The sequence below is a fragment of the Chrysochloris asiatica genome, unplaced genomic scaffold (assembly GCF_000296735.1).
Source record: "Chrysochloris asiatica unplaced genomic scaffold, ChrAsi1.0 scaffold00069, whole genome shotgun sequence".
Taxonomy (NCBI): Eukaryota; Metazoa; Chordata; class Mammalia; order Afrosoricida; family Chrysochloridae; genus Chrysochloris; species Chrysochloris asiatica.
The window spans coordinates 202,407-226,418 of NW_006408587.1; the positions used below are offsets into that span (position 1 = coordinate 202,407).

At 40.3% G+C, this 24,012-nt stretch overlaps 1 protein-coding gene across 1 annotated transcript in view; it reads right to left on the reverse strand.

Moving 5' to 3' along the window:
* The window catches only part of SNX30 (sorting nexin family member 30), a 154,605-nt gene that overhangs the window by 38,973 nt on the left and 91,620 nt on the right, over window positions 1-24,012 (reverse strand). Inside the window, exons 4-6 of the mRNA XM_006864664.1 lie at window positions 14,277-14,435; window positions 10,545-10,740; window positions 8,831-9,030 (exon numbers count right to left, since the gene is read on the reverse strand). Coding sequence (XP_006864726.1) covers window positions 8,831-9,030; window positions 10,545-10,740; window positions 14,277-14,435 — 555 coding nt within the window. The remainder of the gene's footprint in view (window positions 1-8,830; window positions 9,031-10,544; window positions 10,741-14,276; window positions 14,436-24,012) is intronic.

A 24,012-nucleotide genomic window follows, 5' to 3' on the forward strand; every position in this document is an offset into this window, starting at 1 on the left:
AGAGGAAGACCCCCAATGAGATGGATTAGCCAAGTGGCAGCATCGATGGATTCAAGCGTGGCAACAGTGGTGAGGTTGGCCCAGGATCGGACAGTGTTTCATTCTGCTGTGCCTAAGGTCACTATGAGTTGGTACCGACTCGATGGCACCCAACAACAACAATATACGTCTCTGGTCCTAGTAGATACCACAAATCATGGAGACATGATTCTCATTTCCTTTCTTAGCTCACACAGTCATCCTCACATGTTTCTGTTCTGCTTTAATTCATCTTCAGTCATTAAAATATTTACTGGTGCCTGTTCCTGGGGATTCGGCAGTGAACAAAACCCACAAAACACTTGTCTTCACGGAGACCACATTTTAAAGGGGAGGTAACCATTAACAATTAAACTCTATAGTATGTAATGGAGGAAAATAAAACCTAAGAGTGGCTGGCGAGGGCTAAAGGGGATAGAAGTAAATAGTGTTATATACATAACCTTGGAAAAACATTGTTCTACAGGTAGATACATGTTTAGATACACAGGCTAAGCGAGTATGGAAGGAAAAGTGAGTGTCTGAAAGAGGGTATTTGTACACTGGTATTTACCTTTGCTGCAAACACAACTCTGAATGTGGTGGAGCATACAGTGGGCAGTATGATGAGAACTTCTAATATCAAACATCTTGAGGCAGTGAGTTGCTGGACCTAGGGTCTCAGGACCACAGTCTCAGGGGACACCATGGTCAACTGGGATAACAAAGTCCACAAATACAGTGTTCTACATCCTACTTTGGTGAGTAGTGTCTGGGATCTTAAAAGTTCACGAACATCAAGAGAGAAGAGCATGAGCAGAATGCAGGACCTTAACCAGGGAAGCAGCGACACCAGAGATGGAGATAGAGGTGATGTCATGTAGAGATAGAGCAGCTGAGGACTCTAGACTCACGGAAAGAGAAAGGCTGTGTGCTGGTGACCAGGAGGCTAGTTTGCAGAATGTACCTTTGGTTATTTAAATGATTATACATTCCTGCATGTTTTTGTGTACATGAAAAAACAAAACAAAAACAGAGGAAACAGAAGCAAATACTAATAACCAATGATGCATAGAGGGGATTATAATCATTGTAATGAAACAAAATGCAATAGGTTGAATGCAAAACTGATGTTCTCCCATGTAAACTATCACTCAAATCACACAATAAAAGCTTAAAATAAAAAAGTTCATGAGCAGTCATATAAGGTGCAACTGGTCTTTCCATGAGCAGAAGAAAGAAGAGTGATGAGAACTGAAGATGCTTGGAATCAATCAGTCCAATAGACAAATGGAACATGTGAACATCAGTCTCCATGATTTTGAGAACAGAAGAACAAGATGGTGTTCAGCTACCACCATCAACTGCTCTGAAAGGGATCACTTAGAAGGTACCAGAGTAGGAAAAAAATTCAAGATTATTTAAAAAAAAAAAAAAAAAGACTGGGCTTACTAGTCAGAAAGAGACTGGAGGAACCCAAGACTATGGCTCTGGACCACACTTCAGGTCTGGAAAGGAACTCACCCTTAAAACCCAGTTTTCGGCCAAACAGTAGATAAGTATCTTAGAGGGAACAACACTAGTAAGGTCTGCTCACCATGGAATGGTCAATCATTCAAAATCAAAAGGGCAACATTTATCTAAGGACAAAATTGAGAAGGGATGGAAAGGAGGGAGAACTGGAACTAGGAACCACAGGGAGTAAGTGCCATAACTGTTGTTACATGAAGGGGATTACAATCATTGAGATGAAACAAAGTGCATGATTTGTTGAATGTCAAACTGATGGTCTTATCTGTAAACCTTCACCTAATTCACAAAAGTTGAAAAAATAAAAACAAAAAGCAACAAACAAGAAAACCCCACAAGGGTGGAAGACAATAACCATGAAGGGTTTAGGAGATGAAGAAATTGAGACCCAGAGAGATCCAAGGTCTCACTGAGAAGTGACTTTTTTTTTTTTAACTTTTTATTGTGAATTGAGTGAAGGTTTACAGAGCAGATCATTAATTTTACATTCAATAAATTATATACACTCCTTATATTTCAATGAATGTAATTCCCTCCATGTAACCTCAGTTATCCCTGTGATTCTTGTTTCCATTTCACCCTCCTTTCCAACCCTTCTGAACTTCTAAGGAGCATTCTGACCATACTTTTTCCAAGACAGATTTGTTCATTTCTCTAGCAGTCCATGGTATAGTCAACATTCTTCACAAACACTAAGTCAGATATATGAATTCTTCTTCGATCTTCATTATTTATTGTCCAGCTTTTTCATACATATGAAGCAATTGAAAATACCATGGCCTGGGTCAGGTACAACTTAGTCCTCAAAGTGACATCCTCTTCTGAACACTTTTAAAGAGGTCATTTGCAGCAGATTTGCCCACCCTTGGAATACACATTTTCAACCATCTTTCTGGTACAAGCTGTCATTGTTCAGTGCTTAAAAAGCTCATTTTTCTATTTAATCCACATGGCTTAATAATGACCCACTTTCTCTATACTTTTTCTCTACTTCCCAAATGAACAAAAGGTACCTAGCTATCACTGTGCTTAAAGAGATTCAATCTGAGACACAGCCTTGAAAAGCAGTGTATCACCTGGTGTTCCTCTTGATAAATATTAAGAATACAATGGCAAGGTGAATGGAAGTTAGGGGATATGGTCTGTGGCCAACCAGGGAAAATCTTTACCAATGGGGCCCTTGGTGTCTTCATCTATAAAATGAGAAAATGAGACTAAATTAACCGAAAACCTCTTCCAAACTCAAATAGGTCTTCTGATCTTAGCTCCATTTGGAAAAGGCTTCAATGAACTTCAGTGTATCTCCCATACAGGGCTCAACTGAGCCCCAAATACTTCAGATTCCTAAGGCACAAGCACTTGACTCCAAATGAAAAGGACAAATACTCATTCACTTGGGTTCACTCAAGGTCCTGATAAGGGGAGTAGTCTAACAAAAAACGCCATTACACCAATAACTTCCTGCCACGACAAACCCAGGAAAACAGGTCTTCTGGCAAGCCCTCTCCTCCATTCCATTTTCATGCTGAGTAGGAAAACCTGTCCCTGAAAGTTATTTTGGAAATGCAATTACAGTAATCTCTCAAGGGAGTAAAATACTGTTAAAAATTCTAAAAGAGCAGCAATTCAAAGGTAGCAGAACCACTTAGTACACCTACCTACTTAGGAAATCATAACATCCATTCATTGCCCTCCATCATGCAAGTACCATGCCTCTTGCTAACAGGTCCACACCACTTTCTTGGCGGGACCGTGGCAGGGGCTACACAGACCCTAGCAATCCCGCACAAAACCTTGTATATGCCTCCACCTCACTCCTGTCCTACCCAGGGCAAACTGTAGAGGCATTTTCTGGTAAGAAAGAGAGGGAGCAGATGGCCTGGTTTTCTTTCTGACTGGGCTCACTGTGGTATTGAGCTTGGGTTTCAGTCTGCCCATCAGCACTTCCTCTTTGCCATGCCCTACCCTAGAAAACAGTGTGTGCAATCCCATTCTTCCTGCTCAATTGACCTGATTATTCTTTTATCGTATCAGTAAACAAGAAACTCAATACACATGCCTCACATGTGGGGTGAAGAAAAAGAGCAAGCAAGGGTTGTTTTGATATATAACTGCAATTACTCAGATGAGTTTATGTCTCACTGTACTAATATTTTAACAGAGATACCAGATAAATCCTTGCTAAATGACAATTTAATATCCCATTTCAAGTACAAGTAGATATTAAATACTAACATATTTGCCATGTAAGAGACCAGAGTCCAAAGTCAATTGTACTATATTATCCCAATACCATATTTGGAAGGAACCTTGGGGGTACACAATGCTACAAGCTCAGCTGATAACCAAAAGGTCAGTGGTTCAAATCCACTAGCTGGTGGTATACAGTAGAAAGATGTAGCAATCTGCTTCCTGAAAGATTACAGCCTTGGAAACTATCTGGGCAGTTCTACTCTGTTATATAGGTCACCATGAGTCCAAATCGATTCAATGGCACACAGAGCAACACCACAGAGATGTATATGTATATATATACATATGCACATATACATATCAGGATTTTAGAAACATATATATATATATATATATATACACACACACATCCATCAGGATTTTAGACTAATAAACTCAGGGTCTGTCTCAACATTTAAATTAAGGGAATATCAATATAAAGGATAAATCCAGGGGAACCCCAGGGATTGTAAAAATTTATTTTTGTTCACAAAAACAGATACTATTCAAATTCATAATTAAAGCAATATATTCTGGCTAATTTTAAGTAGATTCGGATACATTTCTATACTTATTTCAGTCATAGGATTAAAAATGTAAAGTGGGTATCTCAATTTTTTTAAATGCAATGTGATAAGAGACTGAGTTGCGGATGTGGAGCCAGAAAACTTGGTTTTCAGCTTCAGTTCCAATAGTTAACAACAAAGCTTTATCAGGCTAATGACATCATACCTGAGCTTTATGCTTACCACTGCCACCACCAAGTCCACCTTACACATACAGAAATTCATACCACTTTCCCTTACTACTGTGAGACCCAGACACAATCCTGTCTTTGAAAGTATTTATAGAGTATACAGGAACAGTAATTTACTCTACCAAAAACAGGTTCCATTTTCGATTGCCCACACTTCAGTATGTATCAAGAGCCTTAAAATGTTCCTATCAGATAAAATAAGATGGGATACGGGTGATGGGTGCAGGGAGTTTATTATATTATTCTCTCTGCTGTTGTATATACTTAAAGTTTTCCACAATAAAGTTGGGTGTTTTGGGGTTTTTTAAAGAGCTTTCAAACTATTTTAATTCATTATTTTTGACTCCCCTTCTCAAGCTGTTGTCCCTGGGTAGTGTAAATGGTTAATGTGATTGGCTGCTAACCAAGCAGTCAGAGGTTCAAGTCCACTCAGAGGCACCTTGGAAAATAGGCCTGGTGATCTACTTCCAAGAAACCAGTCACTGAAAACCTGATGGAGTGCAGTTCTACCCTGACACACACAGGTCACCAGGAGTCTGAACTGATTCAATGAACCAAAGAATCTTTTCATAACTCCCCATAACTTCTCTGCTTTCCCATCTTTACAACCCAATGTTGCCTAAAAGGTTATCAGTGTTTACCCAATGCCTTCTTAACATCTGCCCCAGAGACAGATTAATTATCCAGAGGTCGCCTTTGGAAAATAAGAAGAGAGCTACTTGGAAGCACAGATGTTCAACACCGAGTCACATATTACACTTTGGTGGTGGCGGTGGTGGTTACAAAGACTGATCTCTTTCACTAACTGATGCTACCATTCTAGGGTTCTCCTGCCAGTCCAAGTACAGGCAGGGGCGCAAACAACATAGCCAAGCAGTTATTAGATCCTGCACCCCACTATTAGTCTGCATACAGAATTCAATACTGGCAATAATTTTTCCTCATAGTTCCTGTGTCACATCCATTGTTACTAAACCAAAGTCATTCTCATTCTTGTTTCTTTTTTATATGACACCCCTACCCCTACCCATTTTCCCACTTCCATCTCCCCTTGTTCTTGTTAAGTGCCATCAAGTCGATTCCGACTCATAGTGACCCTGTATAGGGTTTCTAAGGAGCAGGTGGTGAGTTTGAACTACTGTCCTTGTGGTTCAAACCGACTTTGCAGTCTAGTGCTTTATCTCACAGTGCCACACCAGGACTCCCCTAGCTCTTCTCTAAAGCTTTTAGAAACTTATCACTGTGTTCTACAATTTCACAATGATAATGGATGGTTCTCTTTTCATTCCTTTTGCTGGGGCAGTTTTTGTTGTTAGGTGCCATTAAGTTTGATTCCAACTCTTAGTGAACCTATGCACAATAGAATGAAACAATGCCTGGTCCTGCGCCATCTTCATAATTAATGTCACACTTCAGCCCACTGCTGCTGCCATTGTGTCAATTAATCTTGATGGGGATCTTCTTTTTTTTTTCCCTGACCCTTCATTTTACCAACCATGATGCCCTTCTCCAGGAACTGGTGCCTCCTTATAACATGTCCAAAGTATGAGAGACAAGTCTTGCTATGCTGGCTTTTAAGGGGCATTCTGACTGTACTTCTTCCAACATAGATTTGTATTTGTAATGAAAAAGTCATTGGTCTTGCAAAATTCTATCATGTGATCTCCAGCATCATTTTGATCACCGAGGCCTTATTTTTCAACTACTGATTCTTCCTTTTGTTTCCAACCTTTGTATTCCAATAACCAGTAATTATTGATACATCTTGATTGAATGTTTGATCAATTTCAAACTGAAGAAGTTGGCAGAATTCTTCAATTTCATCATCACTGACTTTAGTAGTTGGTATGTAAATTCGAATAATAGTGGTATTAACTGGTTTTCCTTGTATACGTATGGGTATTATCCTATCATAGACAGCACTGTACTTCAACATAGATCTTGAAATGTTCTTTTTGATGATGAATGCTACTCCATTTCTTGAATCTGTCATTCCATGCATAGCAAACCATATGAATGACAGATTCAAAAGTCCATTTCAGCTTGCTAATACCTACAATAACCATCTTTATGAATTCCATTTCATTTTTGACAACTTTCAATTTTCCTAGATTCATACTTCATGCATTCCATGTTCCAGTTATTAATGGATGTTTGCAGATGTGCCCCATTAGTAAATGCAGGTCCCGAAAGCTTTACTCCATTTGTGTCATCACGGTCAACTATTTTGAGGAGGCAGCTCTTCCTGGGTCCTATCTTGAGTGCCTTTCAAGCTGAGGGGCTCATCTTCTGGCACAATAGATGACAAAGTTCTGGTGCTTTCCATAACCGTTTTCAGTGGGTAAACATTCAGAAGTAGTCTACCTCTCCTTCTTCCTATTCTGTCTTAGACTGGAAGCTCTGTTGAACTCTGTCCACCATGGGTGAACCTGCTGGTGTTTAAAATACCATCATTACAAAGAACATGCAAGCTACCACAGTAGACAAACTGACAAGCTGGGTGATTCGCATGTCCATTTTGTGGTGTAGTAAATTATTTCATTATGACTCTTCTAGCCATAGTCTTTGTAGCTCTTCTGAAATGGCTGCATGAGACCCTGAAAATAAGGGACATGAAGTCTAATGTGGAGACTGGTCAATTTTGTCATCTTACTGGGTTTAAAATGAGCTATCTCAGAAGGAAGAATGGGGACTCTCCTACCATCAAGAGAGAAGAGTCAGGAGTGGAGTGCTTCATTTAGACCCAACATCCCTGTGCGTTAACCTCCTTGACACAGAGGACAGAGCTCTGACACTAGAGAAGTGGGAGAGGAGTAGCAGAGGAGCAGTGGCAGCAAAACCAAGAGCACAAGACAGAGTGGTAGGCTTCCGTGTCCACAGAGTGAGTTAAGAGCTGAGAGTCTTTGGGCAGGATGTTCCCGAGCAGAGTGGGTTGCCTCCAGAAAGTAAATTGGAAAAGCTCGGTTTACTGACCCATGGAACTGGAGACGAATGCCTTCAGGCTGAGGCTTACAGTGGAGTGGAGTGCTCTTTGGGCATTTATCAGCACTGCTAGAGGAGCTTTTTGCTTGAGCAAGGCAGAGGCCAAAGAGCTACAAGGCTGATGAGGAACAGACAAAGGCATGCCTGTGGGCACTCCTGACTGAAGAATTGTATCCTGAGCATTTCTGATCCTGAATTGTAACCTGCTAATGAGCCCTGGTAACCTGTCAATGAGTAGGAGTCCTGGTGTGGTGCTTTACGATAATGCACTGGATGCAAGGTTGGCTTGAACCACAGGTCAGTGATTCAAACTCACCACCTGCTCCTCAGAAATCCTACAGGGGAGCTATGAATCAAAACTGACTGAGTTGGAAGCTTCCCGAAGGCACTTAACAATATCAATGTGGCTCTGTTGGATAATCGCTGGAGGGCTAACCACAAGGTCAACGGAACTGGTAAAGAAGTTGGGAGGGTAGAGACAAGTCTGATGTCTACCTCATAGTAATCGGCCTTGGGCTGATGTTGAGTTTGATTCTCCTATCCCCTTGTGAAGTCAAAGGAGGTCAGACATGGCCTCTATGCCATTTTTATATTTTTAACCTAAAGACACGTGTCCTTCAGTTTTGGAGGACTTTCTGGTTTTCTTTCTTTCATAATATCCTTCCCTCGGGTTTTCTGGGAAGTTCTTATCAGTCAAATGATGGATCTTTGAAATTAATCCTCTATGTCTCCTATCTTTCTTTCACATTTTTGTTCTATTGCTCAACTAACCTTTTTTGTTGTTGTTGTACTGCTAGAATTCTACCTCCTCTTCCAGTTTTTCTAATAATAATTTTATTTCAGGAATCATATTTTTTATTTTGAAAAAATCTAATTATCCAATTGCTCTTTTTTCCACATCCTGTTTTCTCCTTGAACTCTCAGAGAACATTAATAAGACTTTCTTCCTAACCACTGTTTTGGTCACGTAATTCATGTACTTGATTTACTGTGCATTCTATTTATATGGCCACAATGTAAATCACTGTGCTTGATTTTGCCCACCCAATAAAGAAATCCATACCGCATGCACGTACATTAATGATCAATTACTTTATATATACGTATATAATGGCTACTACAAAGAAGGAGTCCTGTTATAGCACCAAAGAATAAGCACTGGACTGCTAACTGCAGAGTCAGTAATTCAAACTCACTAGCTGCTCCCTGGAAACCCTACACAGGGCTGTTGAGTCAGAACCGACTTGATGGCACTTAACAATAACAACTACAAAGAAAGGTACTCAAGTGTGCAAGGAGGAGCCAGTTTACCTTCATGGAGTCAGAATATAAAATATATTCCCTGAGCACAGGCAGAAAGTCTTCTGTCATGTCATCAGTCAGCTCTTCCAAGGCTGTAGAGCAGTTTCCGATACAGGCCGACACACCTTCTAGGGGCTGGGCCAGCTCTCCCTCTAGTGCACTCCATGTGGAATACACAGGCCCGTATTCTCTCAGCTCCACGAGGTATTCTACAAGGGGAAGAGAAACCAATAAGGTCTGGCTGGGTACCAATCACCAGTATTATGACATCAGAGCCTATGTTTCCTATATACCACAATGTGTTTCCTTGGCCATTTTATAGTTAACATCATCACATCTATTCACTCTGTCCCTTATCCTTAATGTGGGTGCTACAATGCTACACAAGAGGTCCACAATGCTTTCTAGAAAAAAGTGTAGGAGCTATATCCACCAAAAATTTTCAAAAACCAACAACTATCCAAAGAGTAAAGCATTATCCTAACAAGATAGTAGGAGCAGCGTTTCATACAAGTTTATGAGGATGTTTGTAAAGGAAAACAATTGGTCACAATGGAAAGATACTGTGACTTTAGGAAGCATTTTAATACAGGATGTGTAGTCTCACAGTCAGGTGTCACCCCAGCATCTAGGTTCAATCAGAATGCATTTAGCATGATACTTAAGTATGGGCAGTACCCAAAGCTATCTCTAGAAGCTACAGGCCCCACATGGTATCATCATCAGGTACAGTGGACAGGAACAAGCATAAACAGCAAGGAAAAGCGATTTTTTTTCTTCCCATAAAGAAACTCTAGTCCAGTATGTGTCACCATTTCTTGCCATTACAATAGCACACTGTTGCTCTTTTTCCATAATTGATGAATGACAAGTCCTAGAGAATGCTTTCCAATGAGCTCACATGCTAGCTTGATTGTTAACAATGTTCAGATCGGTCTGACCTACATATGAGTTAGAAGACAAAGGGCCCCGATATTCCAGGACCTGGCAAAGCAGGCAGCCATGGGAGGGGTGGGGAGGAAGTAGTGGCAACAGCAAAGAAGGCTAAAGCAGAGACTCATAAACTGCGCAGATCAGCAGAAGTGGGTTTGAAAAAAGCAGTGAGGGGGCAGTCTTATGGCACATTAGGGTCATAACCTTGGACAACACAGGTCACCATGTTGTCCTCTTGAATGATCTTCGTATCAGAAAAGATACCTAAGCATTTGAATAGATAGCTCTACTTTTAAAACTCAAGCTCACTGTTGCCAATGAGTAGATTCCTACTCGATGACCCCACAGGACAAAGTAGAACTGCTCCATAGGGTTTCCACGACTACAAATCAAACTACCACATCTTTCTCCTGTGGAGAAGTTAGTGGGCTTGAAGCGCTGACCTTCTGGTTAACAGACAAATTCTACAAGGCATTTATGAATTGGAAGCTACTTGATGGCAATGGATTTGGTTTTAAGCTAAAGTTGAGAGACATAAAAGTGCAAAAGCCCAGAGGCTTAAAAGTGGTTATTTACTATGGGAAACGCAAACAGAGCTGAAATGCAGGACAAAGGATGAAGGCCAAAATTACAGTCTGGCTACAACTACTTCCTCCACACCCTGAATCTACTCAACAGTTGTCAAAGGTCTAGTTTAGTCACTCTGCTATTTCTACTTATTAGCACACATGAATGCTGTTTCTGTAGACACAATCCCTAAGCATGACCCAGATCTCAACAAAGAGCTCACCTATTTCTTCTTTGATGATCCGCTGGGCTATACGATCAATGGTTCCTAGTTTGAGCGCAAACGTATCTAAGTAGTCACCTATGGCTGCAAACTCAAGAGGCCGACTCCTCAGCTTGTAGCCTCCAGTGACATGCTTTACTGACTCACCCACTCTGGTCAGTAATGCCATTCCTTGCTTCTTGTAGGCATTCAGGTCCTAAGAAGAAGACGTGAACAAATTTAATGTGCTCCATCACATTCACGGTTGTTCCTATCTGTATCTCCCCTCAGCCATGGCCCTGCCCCGTCATTATCTCCTCTATTTTATCTGTATCTTGAACTTCTAAATTTTCAGCAAGGATTGCTTATCTTTAAAGAAGCAGCAATTCTATCCAGCTTCTCTCTCACTCTCTCCTTCACTTCACAGTCAGGCTACCCAAGAGTATGGTCTAAAGATTCTATCTCCCCTTCTAATGAACATATCCATGAGGTCATCTTTTAGCGAAGTAACAGATTTGGCTCATAGAATAAACAAAGCACCTCTGAGTACTGTGTTTCTTTAAAAATCATCTATATGAGACTGAACAGTCAACATTCACTCAAAAGCAAAGGCAAAAGGCAAGGGAGCAGGAAATCAAGATTACTGGAAATGAAATAGGCAGAACAGAAATAGTGAGAAAGTTGTCACACTGTGAAAAATGTAATCAATGTCACTGAACATATTGTGGAGACATTGTTATATGGGAACCTAATAATATGTAAACTTTCAACTAAAACAGAAAAAAATATCGTAATAAAAAAAAAAAAAAATGTCCTCATAGGTACCAGGCCTTCATAAGACCATTACTGAAACCTCAGAGTTCTTGAAATTGCTTTCATAGGAAATATTTTTTGGATATAAAATGGGCTAGTTGGACTACCTAGGCTTCACTTCTGAGTCCTGGTATGGCACTGTAGGATAAGCACTGGACTGTTAGCCACAAGGTTAGTGGTTCAAGCCCATCAGCTGCTTCTTGGAAACCCTATATAGGGTTGCTATGAGTCAGAACTAACTTGATGGCACTTAACAACAACAAATTAATTAACAAGTTGGATTGTTAAATCCATTCTGACAAAGATGAAAGTTCTGGCTTGAACAGTTAATACTGAGCTTCCTCCCTACTTTCCCAGTACATTACTGGCTTCTTCTTAAGGAAACTTCTGATCTGTGATAAGACCATGTCATTATAAGGAAAAAGATGGCTGTCTGCAGTTCCTATGACAGAAGAGCGTGTAAAGTGGCTCATCTGAGAACAAGACCAAGTTATTCAAGATGTGTTAAAAGACAGGATAAGCTATTTAGTGGGCTAATACAGACCTAGAGAGAAGACTGAAACGTATTCTTCTTAAAGCCAAAGTCTATGTCCTCACTTATGTGAAAGTTAAATTTTGATTAAGACATTAAAGGAGCTTGTATTTTGTTTGCTTAGAATATTTCATAATGCTTTGGGCCACGAGGCTGGTGGTTCAAGCTCACCAGTCACTCCTCGGAAACCCTATACAGAGTCACTATGGGTTGGCACTTAACAACAACAACCTACAAATAGATAAACATCGCCTTGCTTCCCCCCCAATAAACCGCCCCCCATATTTCTACTTATTCTTTATATAGATTCCTAATGATCAAGAGTCAAAACTTTCTCTTCGCGACTTTTTTTTTTTTTTTAATGTTTTATTGTGAATTGTGTGATAATCTACATGGGAGAACATCAGCTTTATATTCATTCCATCATCCATCATTTCGTTGGCATAGTTATCATCCTGTCCATGCATCCTCACCCAACCAAGGGGTGTACCCTGTAAACCTGCACCCCCCTCCCACCACAGTCCTCAGCCCCTTTCTATCTCCTGATCCCGAGCCCCCAGACCCCCCTCCCCCCATCTCTTGACATTGTCTTCTCTGCCTCCATCTCAGGCCTCACTACCTCTCTGGGTAGGATTCCGCTCTTCGCTCTTCTCCATTGATGGTCCCAGGGTCCTCCGCTCCTAGACTGATATATTAATCACTCCCCTCTTTGTTACAAAATGTCCATCTTTAGATTTCCAACCCTCACAATCAGTCCTGATAACAATTATTCACCAATGCATCACAAGAGACCTATCTATATTTCGTTTCATCAGCCATTCCTGGACAGGCTGGACACCACACACTGGAGACTCTACCTTCCTCCACGCCCTCTGGATCTAGGTTCCCTCTTAAAAGCTTGTAAGCCAGTCACTTCTTGCCTTTGTATCTCTCCCCCCATTTTGGGTAGCCAATGTCCAATTTGCCCATCCGTATCTACCCTTTGTGTGGAGGGGGTGGGTATAGTTCTTGCAGCAGGGACTTGTTTCCTATTCTAAGCTACTGCATTTATAGGTTTCACTACTTTTTTTTGGTCAATAAAAATGATTACGTTTAAGAGCTTTTCTAGACAAGCGAGAAAACTTGAGTGAGACCTTAAATTGAACTTTTGGAGAATGGTGCTGGTGGTTGTGTGCCATCTAGTTGGTTCCTACTCATAGGGACCCTTTACAGGGTTTCTGAGGCTGTAAATATTTACTGGAGCAGAAAGCCTCTTCTTTGGCCTGCAGAGCAACTGGTAGATTTGAACTGCTGATCTTGCAGTTCACAGCCCAGCTCATAATCCACTACGCTACCAGGATTCCTTTTTGGAGAATAGTACAGATTTTAACCTTCCAGAATAACTTGAAAGAATTATACCTGAGGCTCATCATACCAGGAGATACTTATTTCAAAAAAGGATACAAGGTAGACCTGTGAGGAAAAGGCCTCTGGGAAAAAGAGGTGATAAATGGCAATGCCCACCAACAAGGTTAAAAGCCTGAAAAATTAAAGGACTTTGCCATGTAGTTTCCTCTGATTGTACAGTTAACATCGTCTCTAAAGGCTCTAATGTCAATCAATGTTATCTGTAAATAGTTTTCAATTTTGCCATTTTGAAAAAGAAAACAGGAAAATACCTGGGCCTCAATACCCTTGCCAAAATGGAACAAATGACCTAAGGCCTGGATATGGGAATATGATACATGAAACTAAACAGATGGGACTGGAAGGAAGTTGGCATGAGAGTCTGAGCACTTGACCTCATTTCCACAGACAATAAGTAGAGCACCTTAGGTTTTCTTGCCAGTTCTACCAACAGCAAAGTGTTGAGGAAAACCAGTGAAACATCATCTTGGTTTTGAAAACAAAGAATTTTGGCCAAATGTGCAGGAACAAATATTTCGTTAGAAAATACCTACTTAATAGGAATATGGTTACTTTGAAGTGCTCTTGCTCAGTCAGTATAATGTAAACAGAAAGTTTGGTCTCAGGAATCACAAAGAACCAATTTTGAATCCTAGTTAGGCCACATAAGCCAAGTACAAGCAAGTTTCCTAAACCTTAGTTTCCTTGTTTTATGAAGCATTCCCTTACTAAGCAGTCAACAATGCTCTTTTCCTCCCATGCCCATTGTTGGTCCAACGGAATCAATTGAGAACTGAGACAGAAAAACGTTTTGGGCCAGTGACAGTATTCTAACTGCCTCTGTGCAAGGGTTTGTTTTCTCCTGCATTCTAATACTGAAATCTTGCTAGTGCAAATAGGCACCAGAAAAGCAGCAATTTTATGACACCTGCTATTATGGACCATAAAGGTGACTTTATGAGAGATGAAAAGGGTTTTTAAGAAAGAGCCCTAGGGAAGAACATGCAAAATTCTATCCTTACCTTAGCAGTGAGGAAAACATTAAAATGTTCATTGAAGGAGAGCACAGGATGATCCGTGATTCTTTTTAAGAATTTATCCAAAGCTTTTCTTCTGGTCTCTACAAACTCTTCTGAAAAACGATCTACAACACCTTTTACCACAAACTTCTCCGGGAGTGGCTATGAAGACAGAAAGAAAAAAATTCACAGTAATTGATGAGATGATACATGGAACAACAATAAGGCTAGAAAATAATTCCTACTACCCATCTGTCCAAGAACAGCATTTCTTAATCGGTCAGAACTTTATGTAGTCATCAATAACAGACTTCTGCAGAAATTAGTCACAACCACTCTGCCAATTTTATAATGCAGGAAACAAAATATTATAGCATAGTCCATGGAATTCAGAAAAAAGTCTTAGTAGATATTTACCCAATAAATTCAATAATATAGTTATTATTATCTATACTGGTATGGAGTTCTGGTATGCAGTCCTGGTGTGGCACTATGGGATAAAACATTGGACCACAGGTCGGTTTGGATCACAAGGTCAGTGGTTTAAACTCACTAGCTGCTCCTTGAAAACCCTATACAAGTTACTATGAGTCGGAAACAACTTGATGGCACTTAGCAACAAAAATAATAATCTTTATATTACTTGATGCACAGATAATATAATGCAAAGTTAAGGAAAAATTGGGAGTTGGGGGGGGGGGGCAAATAACCAGTCTAAGGAAAGGAAAGAAGATAACAAAATCAACTACATAAAAAATTTAAGTTAAGGGGGAGGGGAATGGAAGAACAAGGCAGAACAACAAGGCATGGGAGAAGATTTAGGCAGGTTGGTAGGGGCTAAGTGGGACAGAGGTAAATAATGATGTATGCTCAACTTTGGAAAAAAGGGCTCTGTGATACAGGGATTGAGGCATGGTTTGAATGGGTAAAAGAGGGGAAATAATGTTAAGATGCTTGGCTGTCTTTTGAATCATGGTTTTCCTTGCCTATTATGATAAAATAGACACTTGAAGGGGAGAGAAAGGAATAGCCAGAAACATCACCCTAGAAAGCCTGTAAGTCCATCTTCAGCCTATAACTGATTGGAATACCTAAAATGGGGCTAGAACTTGCCCAGTGAAGGAGGCTTCCTGCAGAGCCTTTGCACTGCATAAGACCATACATAGGTGGAATCCTAATCCCCATTCAGAATCTTCTGAGGTGGGAAATTTCTACTTGAAAGCAGACCATCCTGGAGCAGCTATACAAACAGAAGATACTTCTTGAAAGAAAGGCCAGCAGGAAAAATCAAAAACAATAATGGCAGTCTGACTGACTACTATAAGAACAAGCAAGTTGTTCGCCAGGGAGCCATCAAGGTAAGCAGTCGGGTTCCCTCAGGTCAAACCCCCTTTTAAGACTGAGACTCAAAGAGAATATACGAGCAGGCATGTGGTCTTGCAGGTGACCACACTGGTCACCGATACGGGGAAGTGGAGGAAAAACAACAATGAAATTGTGAGCTAAGTCCAACCACATTCAACAGACTCCTGTTAACCTGGGTTGAGACCTGGTTAGCCAGCAGTATGGCAAGACTTGGGGACTCCTGGGCCCAGGAACAGGGACATGGTCACAGAGGACTAGAGAGGAGAGTGAAGCACCCAGCTGATAATAAGTGAGGGGAAATGCACAAGAACACCCAAACTTGTAGATAGTACCCACTTGACCTGGCTTCAATGGCTGGATGATCAGAACTTGACTAGAGGTGGAAAAAAGAGGGAAAAGAGTAATCTGCTACAATTCGATGAACTTGACCTATGCTTATGGATGTAGTAGCTCAAAAGAGGGAACAAATCTTTATAGCAAGGGTCATTCCCACCCCCTTGTTACAAAGGGTTGATGGATGAGCAACTTAGAAATTGGCTACCCAAAATGAGGGGCTACAAAGGCAAGAAGTGACTGGCTTACAAGCTTTCATGAGGGAGCCTAGTTCCAGAGGGTGGGGGGAAGGTAGAATCTCCACTGAGTGGTTTCCAACCTGTCTGGAAGGAGCTGGTGAAAGGAGATGGGGATAAGACTCTTGTGGTTCCATAGTAAATAATTGCTATCAGGACTGACTGTGAATGTTGCAAATGTAAAGGTAGACATTTTGTAACAAAAGGAGAGTGGTTGATTTTGCAGTCCAGGAGCAGAGGACCCTCGGACCATCAAGGAAGAAGAGCAGAGTTCAGGACCCTATCCAGAGAAACAGGGACACCAGAGATGGAGGCAGAGATGATTATGTGGAGAGATGGAGCGGATAGGGATTTTGAACTCAGGGAGGGAGAGGGGCTATGTCCTTTGGTTGTTTGATGATGCAAGGAGGGGACTGTAATCATTGCAATGAAACGAAATGCGACAGGATGAATGTAAAGCTGATGTTCTCCCATGTAAACGAGCTCTCAATTCACAATAAAAACTTTCTTAAAAACCACACAATTAGTTAAATATTTTGAGATTCGACACTTAATTTGGACTTCTGGTGTGACACTATGGGATCAGCACTGGACTTCAAACCACAAAGTTGACAGCTGAAGCCCACTAGTTGCTCCTCGGTAACCCTACACAGGGTCGCTATTAGTCTAAGAACCGACTCAATGGCACCTAACAACAAAACACCACCACTTAGTTTAAGGGGCAACCTAGTAAACCAGAAAATAAGAACATAGGCAAACCACAACGCAAAAAAAAAAAAAAAAAAAGCCCTCTTTGAAGTCACTTAGAGATGGACTGATATTAGCTATTTTGAATTGGACAATCATACAAGGAAGACGAATTAATATGATTCTTATTCAAATTTATGTACTACCCACGAGTGCCAAAGATGAAGATATTTATTATTTAACTAACTTCTGCAGCTTGAAAGCAATCAAACATGCAATCAAGATGCATTTATAATTACTGGTGATTAGCATACAAAAGTTGGAAACAAAGAAGCAATGGGAAACTATGACTTTGTGATAGATATGACTCCAGAGACGACATGATAGAACTCAGAACAATGACTTACTCATTGCAAATGCCTTTGTCCAACAACATACATGGTTAAGTATACATGTGTCACTTGCCAGATGGAATACAGAGGAATCAACCTGACTACATCTGTTAGAAGAGACAATGAAGAAGCTCACATCAGCAGCCAAAACAAGGCCAGGGGCCAACTGTGGAAGACACTATCAGTTGTTCATATGCAAGTTCAGGCTAAAACAAAACAAAATCTGAACAAATCTAGGAGAGCCAAAATATGACCTTTTGTTTATCCCACCTGAATTTAGACCATCTCAAGAACAAATTTGACATACTGAACATTAATGACTCAACACCAAATGAGTTGCAGGATGATACCAAAGACATAATACATAATCAAAAGCAAAGGATCATTAAAACTACAGGAAAGGAAAACCAAAATGGAAGCCAGAAGAGACTCTGAAACGTGCCCTTAAACATAAAATAGCTAAATCAAAAAGAATAAATAATAAAGTACAAGAACTGAACAGATTTTGTTCAAAGGGCAACTTGAGAAGACAAAAGGAAAATTAAACGTGAAAGACCTGGCATTAGAACACTAAAAGCAGAGAAAATGCTCAGCATTTCTCAGAGTAAAAGAACTAAAGAAAAACATAACAAAAAAAATCAAGCTGCAAGTTACCATATTGAAAAGTTCACTGGGCAAAGTAGGGAATATCAAAAGAAGATGGAAGGAATACAGAAAATCAATGTTACAAAAAATAACTGGTTGATGTTCAACCATTTCAGGAGGTAGCATATAATCAAGAACTGAAAAACTACTGAAGAAGTCCAAGATACAATGAAGGTATAGGTGGAAAATAGGCTTCATAAATTGGTGGCATGCCAATTGAAATGCTTAAAGAAATGGATGTAGTGATGGATATGCTCACTCATCTATGCCAAAAGTTTGGAAGACAATTACCTGGCCGATGGACTAGAAGAGATATATATTTGTACCCATTCCAAAGAAAGGTGACCTCAAAGAATGCAGAAATTGTTGAACAGTATCATTAATATTACACATAAATAAAACTTTGCTGAAGGTAATTCATAAACACTTGCAGCAGTACACTGACAGAGAACTTCCAGAAATTCAAGCTGTTATTTAGAAGAGGACGTAGAAAACCAGATGGATCTTGACTGAAAGCAGAGAATATCTAAAAGATGTTTAGCTGTGTTTGACCAACTATGCAAAGACATTCCATTGTATGGATCACAGAAAGTGGTGGATAATACTGTGGAGAATGGGAATTCCAGAATACTTCAATGTGCTCATGCAGAATTTGTACACAGATGAAGAGGCAGTCATTCGAACAGAACAAGGAGATACTGCATGGTATAAAATCCAGAAAGGTGCTTGTCAGGGTTGTATTCTTTCATATTACTTATTCAATCTATATGCTAAGCAAATAATCCAAGAAGCTGAATTATAAAAAGAACACAGCAACAGGATTGGAGGAAGACTCATCAATCTGTGATATGCAAATGACAAAATCTTGCTTGAAGTAAAGAGGACTTGAAGCATTTACTGATGAAAATCAAGGCCTCTGGTATGGATTACACCTTAATATAGAAAAAACTAAAATCCTCATAACTGGATCAATGAGCAGCATGAAGAAAATATTGGATTTATCAAGGAATTCATTTTGCATGGATCCACAATCAACATCCATGAAAGTAGAAGTCCAGAAATCAATGGATGGATTACATTGGGCAAATCTGCTGCAAAAGATCTCCTTAAAGTGTTAAAAAGCTAACATGTCATTTTCATGACTCAGGTGCACTTGACCAAAGCTGTACCTTATGCCTCAGATGCATGTGAAAGCTGAAAAATGAATAAGGAAGACAAAAGAAGAATTGATACTCTTGAATTATGCTATTGAAGAGTATTGCATATACCACAGATTTCCAAAAGAATGAACTGTCTTGGATGAAGTACAGCCAGATGCTCCTTAGAAGCAAGGATAATGAAACTTTGTCTCATATACACTGGGCATGCTATCAGGAGGGATCACGACATCGTGTCTGGACAAGTACAGGGTCAGCAACAAAAGAAGACCCTCAATGAGATGGACTAACAGAGTGGCTGCAGCAATGGTCTCAAACATGGCAACCATGGTGCAGGGCCAGGCAGTGCCTGTTTTGTTGTACACAGGGTCGCTATGAGTCAGAATTGACTTGATGGCAACTAACAACAAAGCAATTGACTTTATTTTTATTTGTTTAGATTTACGCTCCAAAGTTCTTAAAAATATAATTTTCCTTACTCTCCTTACTCAAATCAATTTCTCCATCTCATTTACGTTGAGCCAACATTGTTGGTGACTTAGAATACTCTCTGGTTACCAAGGGATCTTTGAGCTTTAATCTAAGGTGTCCTATTTCTGTAGCAGATTACCAAACAAATAAAAGATCTTCCTTGGTATTACCACCACAAGGAAAGAAAGTATCCACTGTCCACAAATCTTAAGTGTTTTAATTATGAAAAATAGGTGAACATATTACATGCAACCCCTAACTCAGACAGCAAAGCAATGATACCAGTGCTCATTCATCTATTACTCAACTTGACAAACAGAGTTGGGCCACTGATAAATTCCTCTGTCTACTGGTTCCTGATCAGATCCCCACTTTGCCCCACCTTCTGCAAGGGAACATGAGCTCAAATTTTTGGTTCACCACCCCATATATAGAGTTTATGCAAGGTGTTTGTTGAGCTTGCTTTTGTCACTCAACACTCGGTTTCTGGATTTAATCGTATGGATGAATGTATGCTACAGGAAAATCATTGCATTGTTCCACAGTCCTGCAGCATAGGACTCCATGACAACGTAGCCATCAGCTCCCCTAATCACTTACAGGTGAACTGATTACAGCTCTGAGGCATTACTAACAGCTGCTGCAGATGCACCCTAGACAATGCACCAGTCCATTTAGGGACTAAGTCAAGACAAGGATGGCCAAGTCAAAGTGTACACGCTTTTTGGATCCATCAAGATAATCATGTTATTTTTCCTTCTTATGATAAGTGGCAACTTAAATTAACATATTCTCTAATGCTAGGCCCATCTACCAATTCACATTTAAAGTGGTAAATTATACATGGGCAACTGACTCCACAATCTCCCAATACTACAAAAATAAGGAGTTGTTCTTTTTATTTTTTTTAATTATAGATCCTTAAGGAGTCCTAGTGTGGTACTGTAAGATAAGCACTGGACTGCTAAGTGTAAGGTCAGTAGTTCAAACTCACCAGCCACTCCCTGAAAACCCTATACTGGCCTATGAGTTGGAACCGACTTGATGGCACAACCACAACAACAAGGACTACCACTGTTGTTAAGTGCTGTCGAGTAGCTTCTGACTCTTAGTGACCCTGTATAGGGTTTCTGAGGAGTGGCTGGTGAGCCGACCTTATGCCTCAAACCGACCTTGCAATCCAGTACATTAACCCACAGCGCCACACCAGGACCCACAAAGGCAGATTACTGCACCAGCAGTGGAGAAAGCCAAGAAGCTACCCAGATTTATAACACAAAACCTTTTTAAAATTTAGGAATCTGACAGTGTCAACACCCTTGGAAATGAAGTAGTTTGTGTGAGAGGGAATATGAAAGCTTCAACCTGAAAAGCCTTTAGGAGAGTCGGTACAATGTAAGTCTCAAGTGTCAAGACTCCTTTCTAGGTTCATCTTCACCTTTGCTTCTCCTAGCTGTCTGATCATACACTTTGGGTAAGTTCTATAATCTCTTAGTACCTGTTTCTTCATTTATAAAAAAACTTCCCAGTTAGGGTGCCATGTACCTTATTTACATAGGTAGCAAGCTGTCCAATCTCACTGGTGAACCACAAGCATCTTATCTGCTTAGTCCTAGCCAATCATTGTGTGAGTCACAAACACTTTGGCTAGAAGTGCTATCTTAAATAATTCATACAAAATACACACAAAAAGTAAAAACAACAGAAATTTCCATCAACTGATAAACACAATATTATTTGACAATAAAAGGGGACAAAGTACTGATACATACTATAATGTGGATGAACCTTAAAAATATGCTAATTTAAAGAACCCCATCACAAAGGACCACATAGTATATGATTCCATTTAAATGAAAAATCTAAAATAGGCAAACTTAAAGAGACAGAAAGTAGATTAGTGGTTTCCAAATACTGGAGGAGATGAGGGCTTTGGGAGTGACTACTAAAGGTACAAGGTTTCTTTTGATGGTGATGAAAAGCTTCTAGAATTGATTATGGTGACTCTAGAGTTGCATACCTCTATAAATATACTAAAAGCTTTTGAATGATGTACTTTAAATAGATGGCTTGTGTGACATGTGAATTATATCAATAAATCTGCTTTTAAGAAAGAAATGAAAATTCAAATAATAAATACATTGCATGTTTACTGTCTCTGAACAAAAAGAGACCCACCCAAGGCAGGGGTCTCTTGTCTATCTTATAACCCTTCAACTCCCAAAGGCATCCACCAGCCAAAGAGACTAATAGACACCTCTGGAAAAGTTGCTGTAAGATGAACTTCTGTCAGGGGAAAAAGAACTTGTTGGCTTGGCTGTCATGTTTAAATAAGAGATGATCTCATATATTAAAATTCTCTCTACCATAGATATAAGCATACCAGTATTTATGAAAAAACTTCTGCTCACTGCTTTTAAAGTACCTTCCTACTTCCTATTGTTTCTACTGAGACCGTAGGAAACCATACAAAGATACTCTGGCTCCACCGTGGAGATTCTAGAAACTTCCATTCTCTTCCAGGACTGGCTTCCTAGTGCCTAATAGAAGAGCATCACTATTCTTTACCAGTAGGTGTCACTGTGTCACTCTGCATCTGTAAGTACCAAACTCAGGAGCTGCCAAGAGGTGAAGCATAACTCTCACTCCCTAGCAGCACATGAAGAGTAACTTCCATCCAAAGAATAAAGTATGAAAAGGAAAGACAGAAATGTAACTGTACAGCGAAGAAACCTGACAAACACTGCTTCAAGCAAGGTGATGACGATTAACATCAACAGTGATCATTTTCGTGGTGGTGATGGTGGTATGCGTTGAGTTGGTCCCAACTCATAGTGGCCCTGCCTAGCGTCTGCAAGGCTGTAAATCTCTACGGGAGCAGAATGCCTCACCTTTCTCCATCGGAATGACTGGTAAATTCAAACTACTGACCATGTGATTAGCAGCCCAGCCATAATCCACTACACACCACAGTTCCTGGATAATTTTGATAGTATGTCAAAATACAGAAGAGCATGTGGAACTAGGGACATCAATGCTGACATCAGATGACCTTGCTCAAAAGCAGAGAATACCAGAAAGATGCTTACTTGTGCTTCACTGACTATGCGAAGGCATTCCGCTGTGTGGATCATAAGAAACTATGGATAACATTGATCTAAGTGTTCAAGAGTAAAGATTTCAGTTTGAGGACTACAGTGCAATTGATCCCTACCACGGTATTTTCAATCGTCTCATATATGTATGAAAGTTAGGCAATGTATAAGGAAGACCAAAGATGAATCAATGCTTTTGAATTATGGTGTTGGTGAAGAATACTGAAAAGTACCACAAACTGTCAGAAGAACAAACAAATTTGTCTTGGAAGAAGTACAGGTCAGGATGGCAACATTTTGCCTCTCGTCCTTTAGACAAGCTTTCAGGAGGGACCAGTCCCTGGAGAAGGGCATCGTGCTTGTTAAAGTGGAGGGTCAACAAAAAAAAAAATAGGAAGCCCCTCAACAAGCTTGACTGACACAGTGGCAGCAACAATGGGCTCAAACATAACCGCTATTGTGAGGGTGACACAGGAGCTGTTGTGAACAGGGTCACTACGAGTCAGAATTGACTCAACAGTACCCTAACAACAACAACAATCCTTAATATAGGCATGCTGGTGATGCTACAGAATAAACACTAGACTGTTAACCACAAGGTCAGCAGTTCAAAACCACCAGATACTGCACAGGAGAAAGATGAGGTTTCTGCTCCTGGGAAGATTTACAGCCTCGGAAATGAATAAAATTGGTTCTGAGTCGGAACCAACTCAATGGCACCTAACAACAGCAACAACAAACCTCAATATGGATATGAATGGGACTTTTACCTCTGGGGCTGTCCTCTTAAAAACATAGTGTTGTTGTTGTTAAGTGCCATCGAATCGGTTCCAACCCATAGCGACCCTGTATACGGTTTCTGAGGAGCTGCTGGTGAGCTTGAAGTGCCAACCTTGCAGTTCAAACGGCTTTGCAGTCTGGGGCATTAACCCACAGTGCCACACCAGGACTCCATATTACCCATCTAACCACGAGAACCACCACTAGTCTAAAAGTGTGCAAAAGACCTCCTTAAAGAGCTCAAAGGTGTCAGTTTGAGGACTAAGGTGCACCTGATGTAAACCAGGGTATTTTCAATCACCTCACATGCATGTGAAAGTTGGGCAATGAATAGAGGAGACCAAAGAAGAAATTGATGCATTTGAATTATGATACTGGTGAAGAATACTGGAAGTACATTGGATTGACAGAAGAACAAACAAATCTGTCTTGAAAGAAGTAGAGCGAGTATGCTCCTTAGAAGCGAAGATGGCAAGCTTTTGTCTCTCATACTTCAGACATATTTTCAGGAGGGACCAGTCCCTGGAAAAGGACATCAGGCTAGGTAAAGTAAAACAACAGCTAAAAAGTGAAAGACC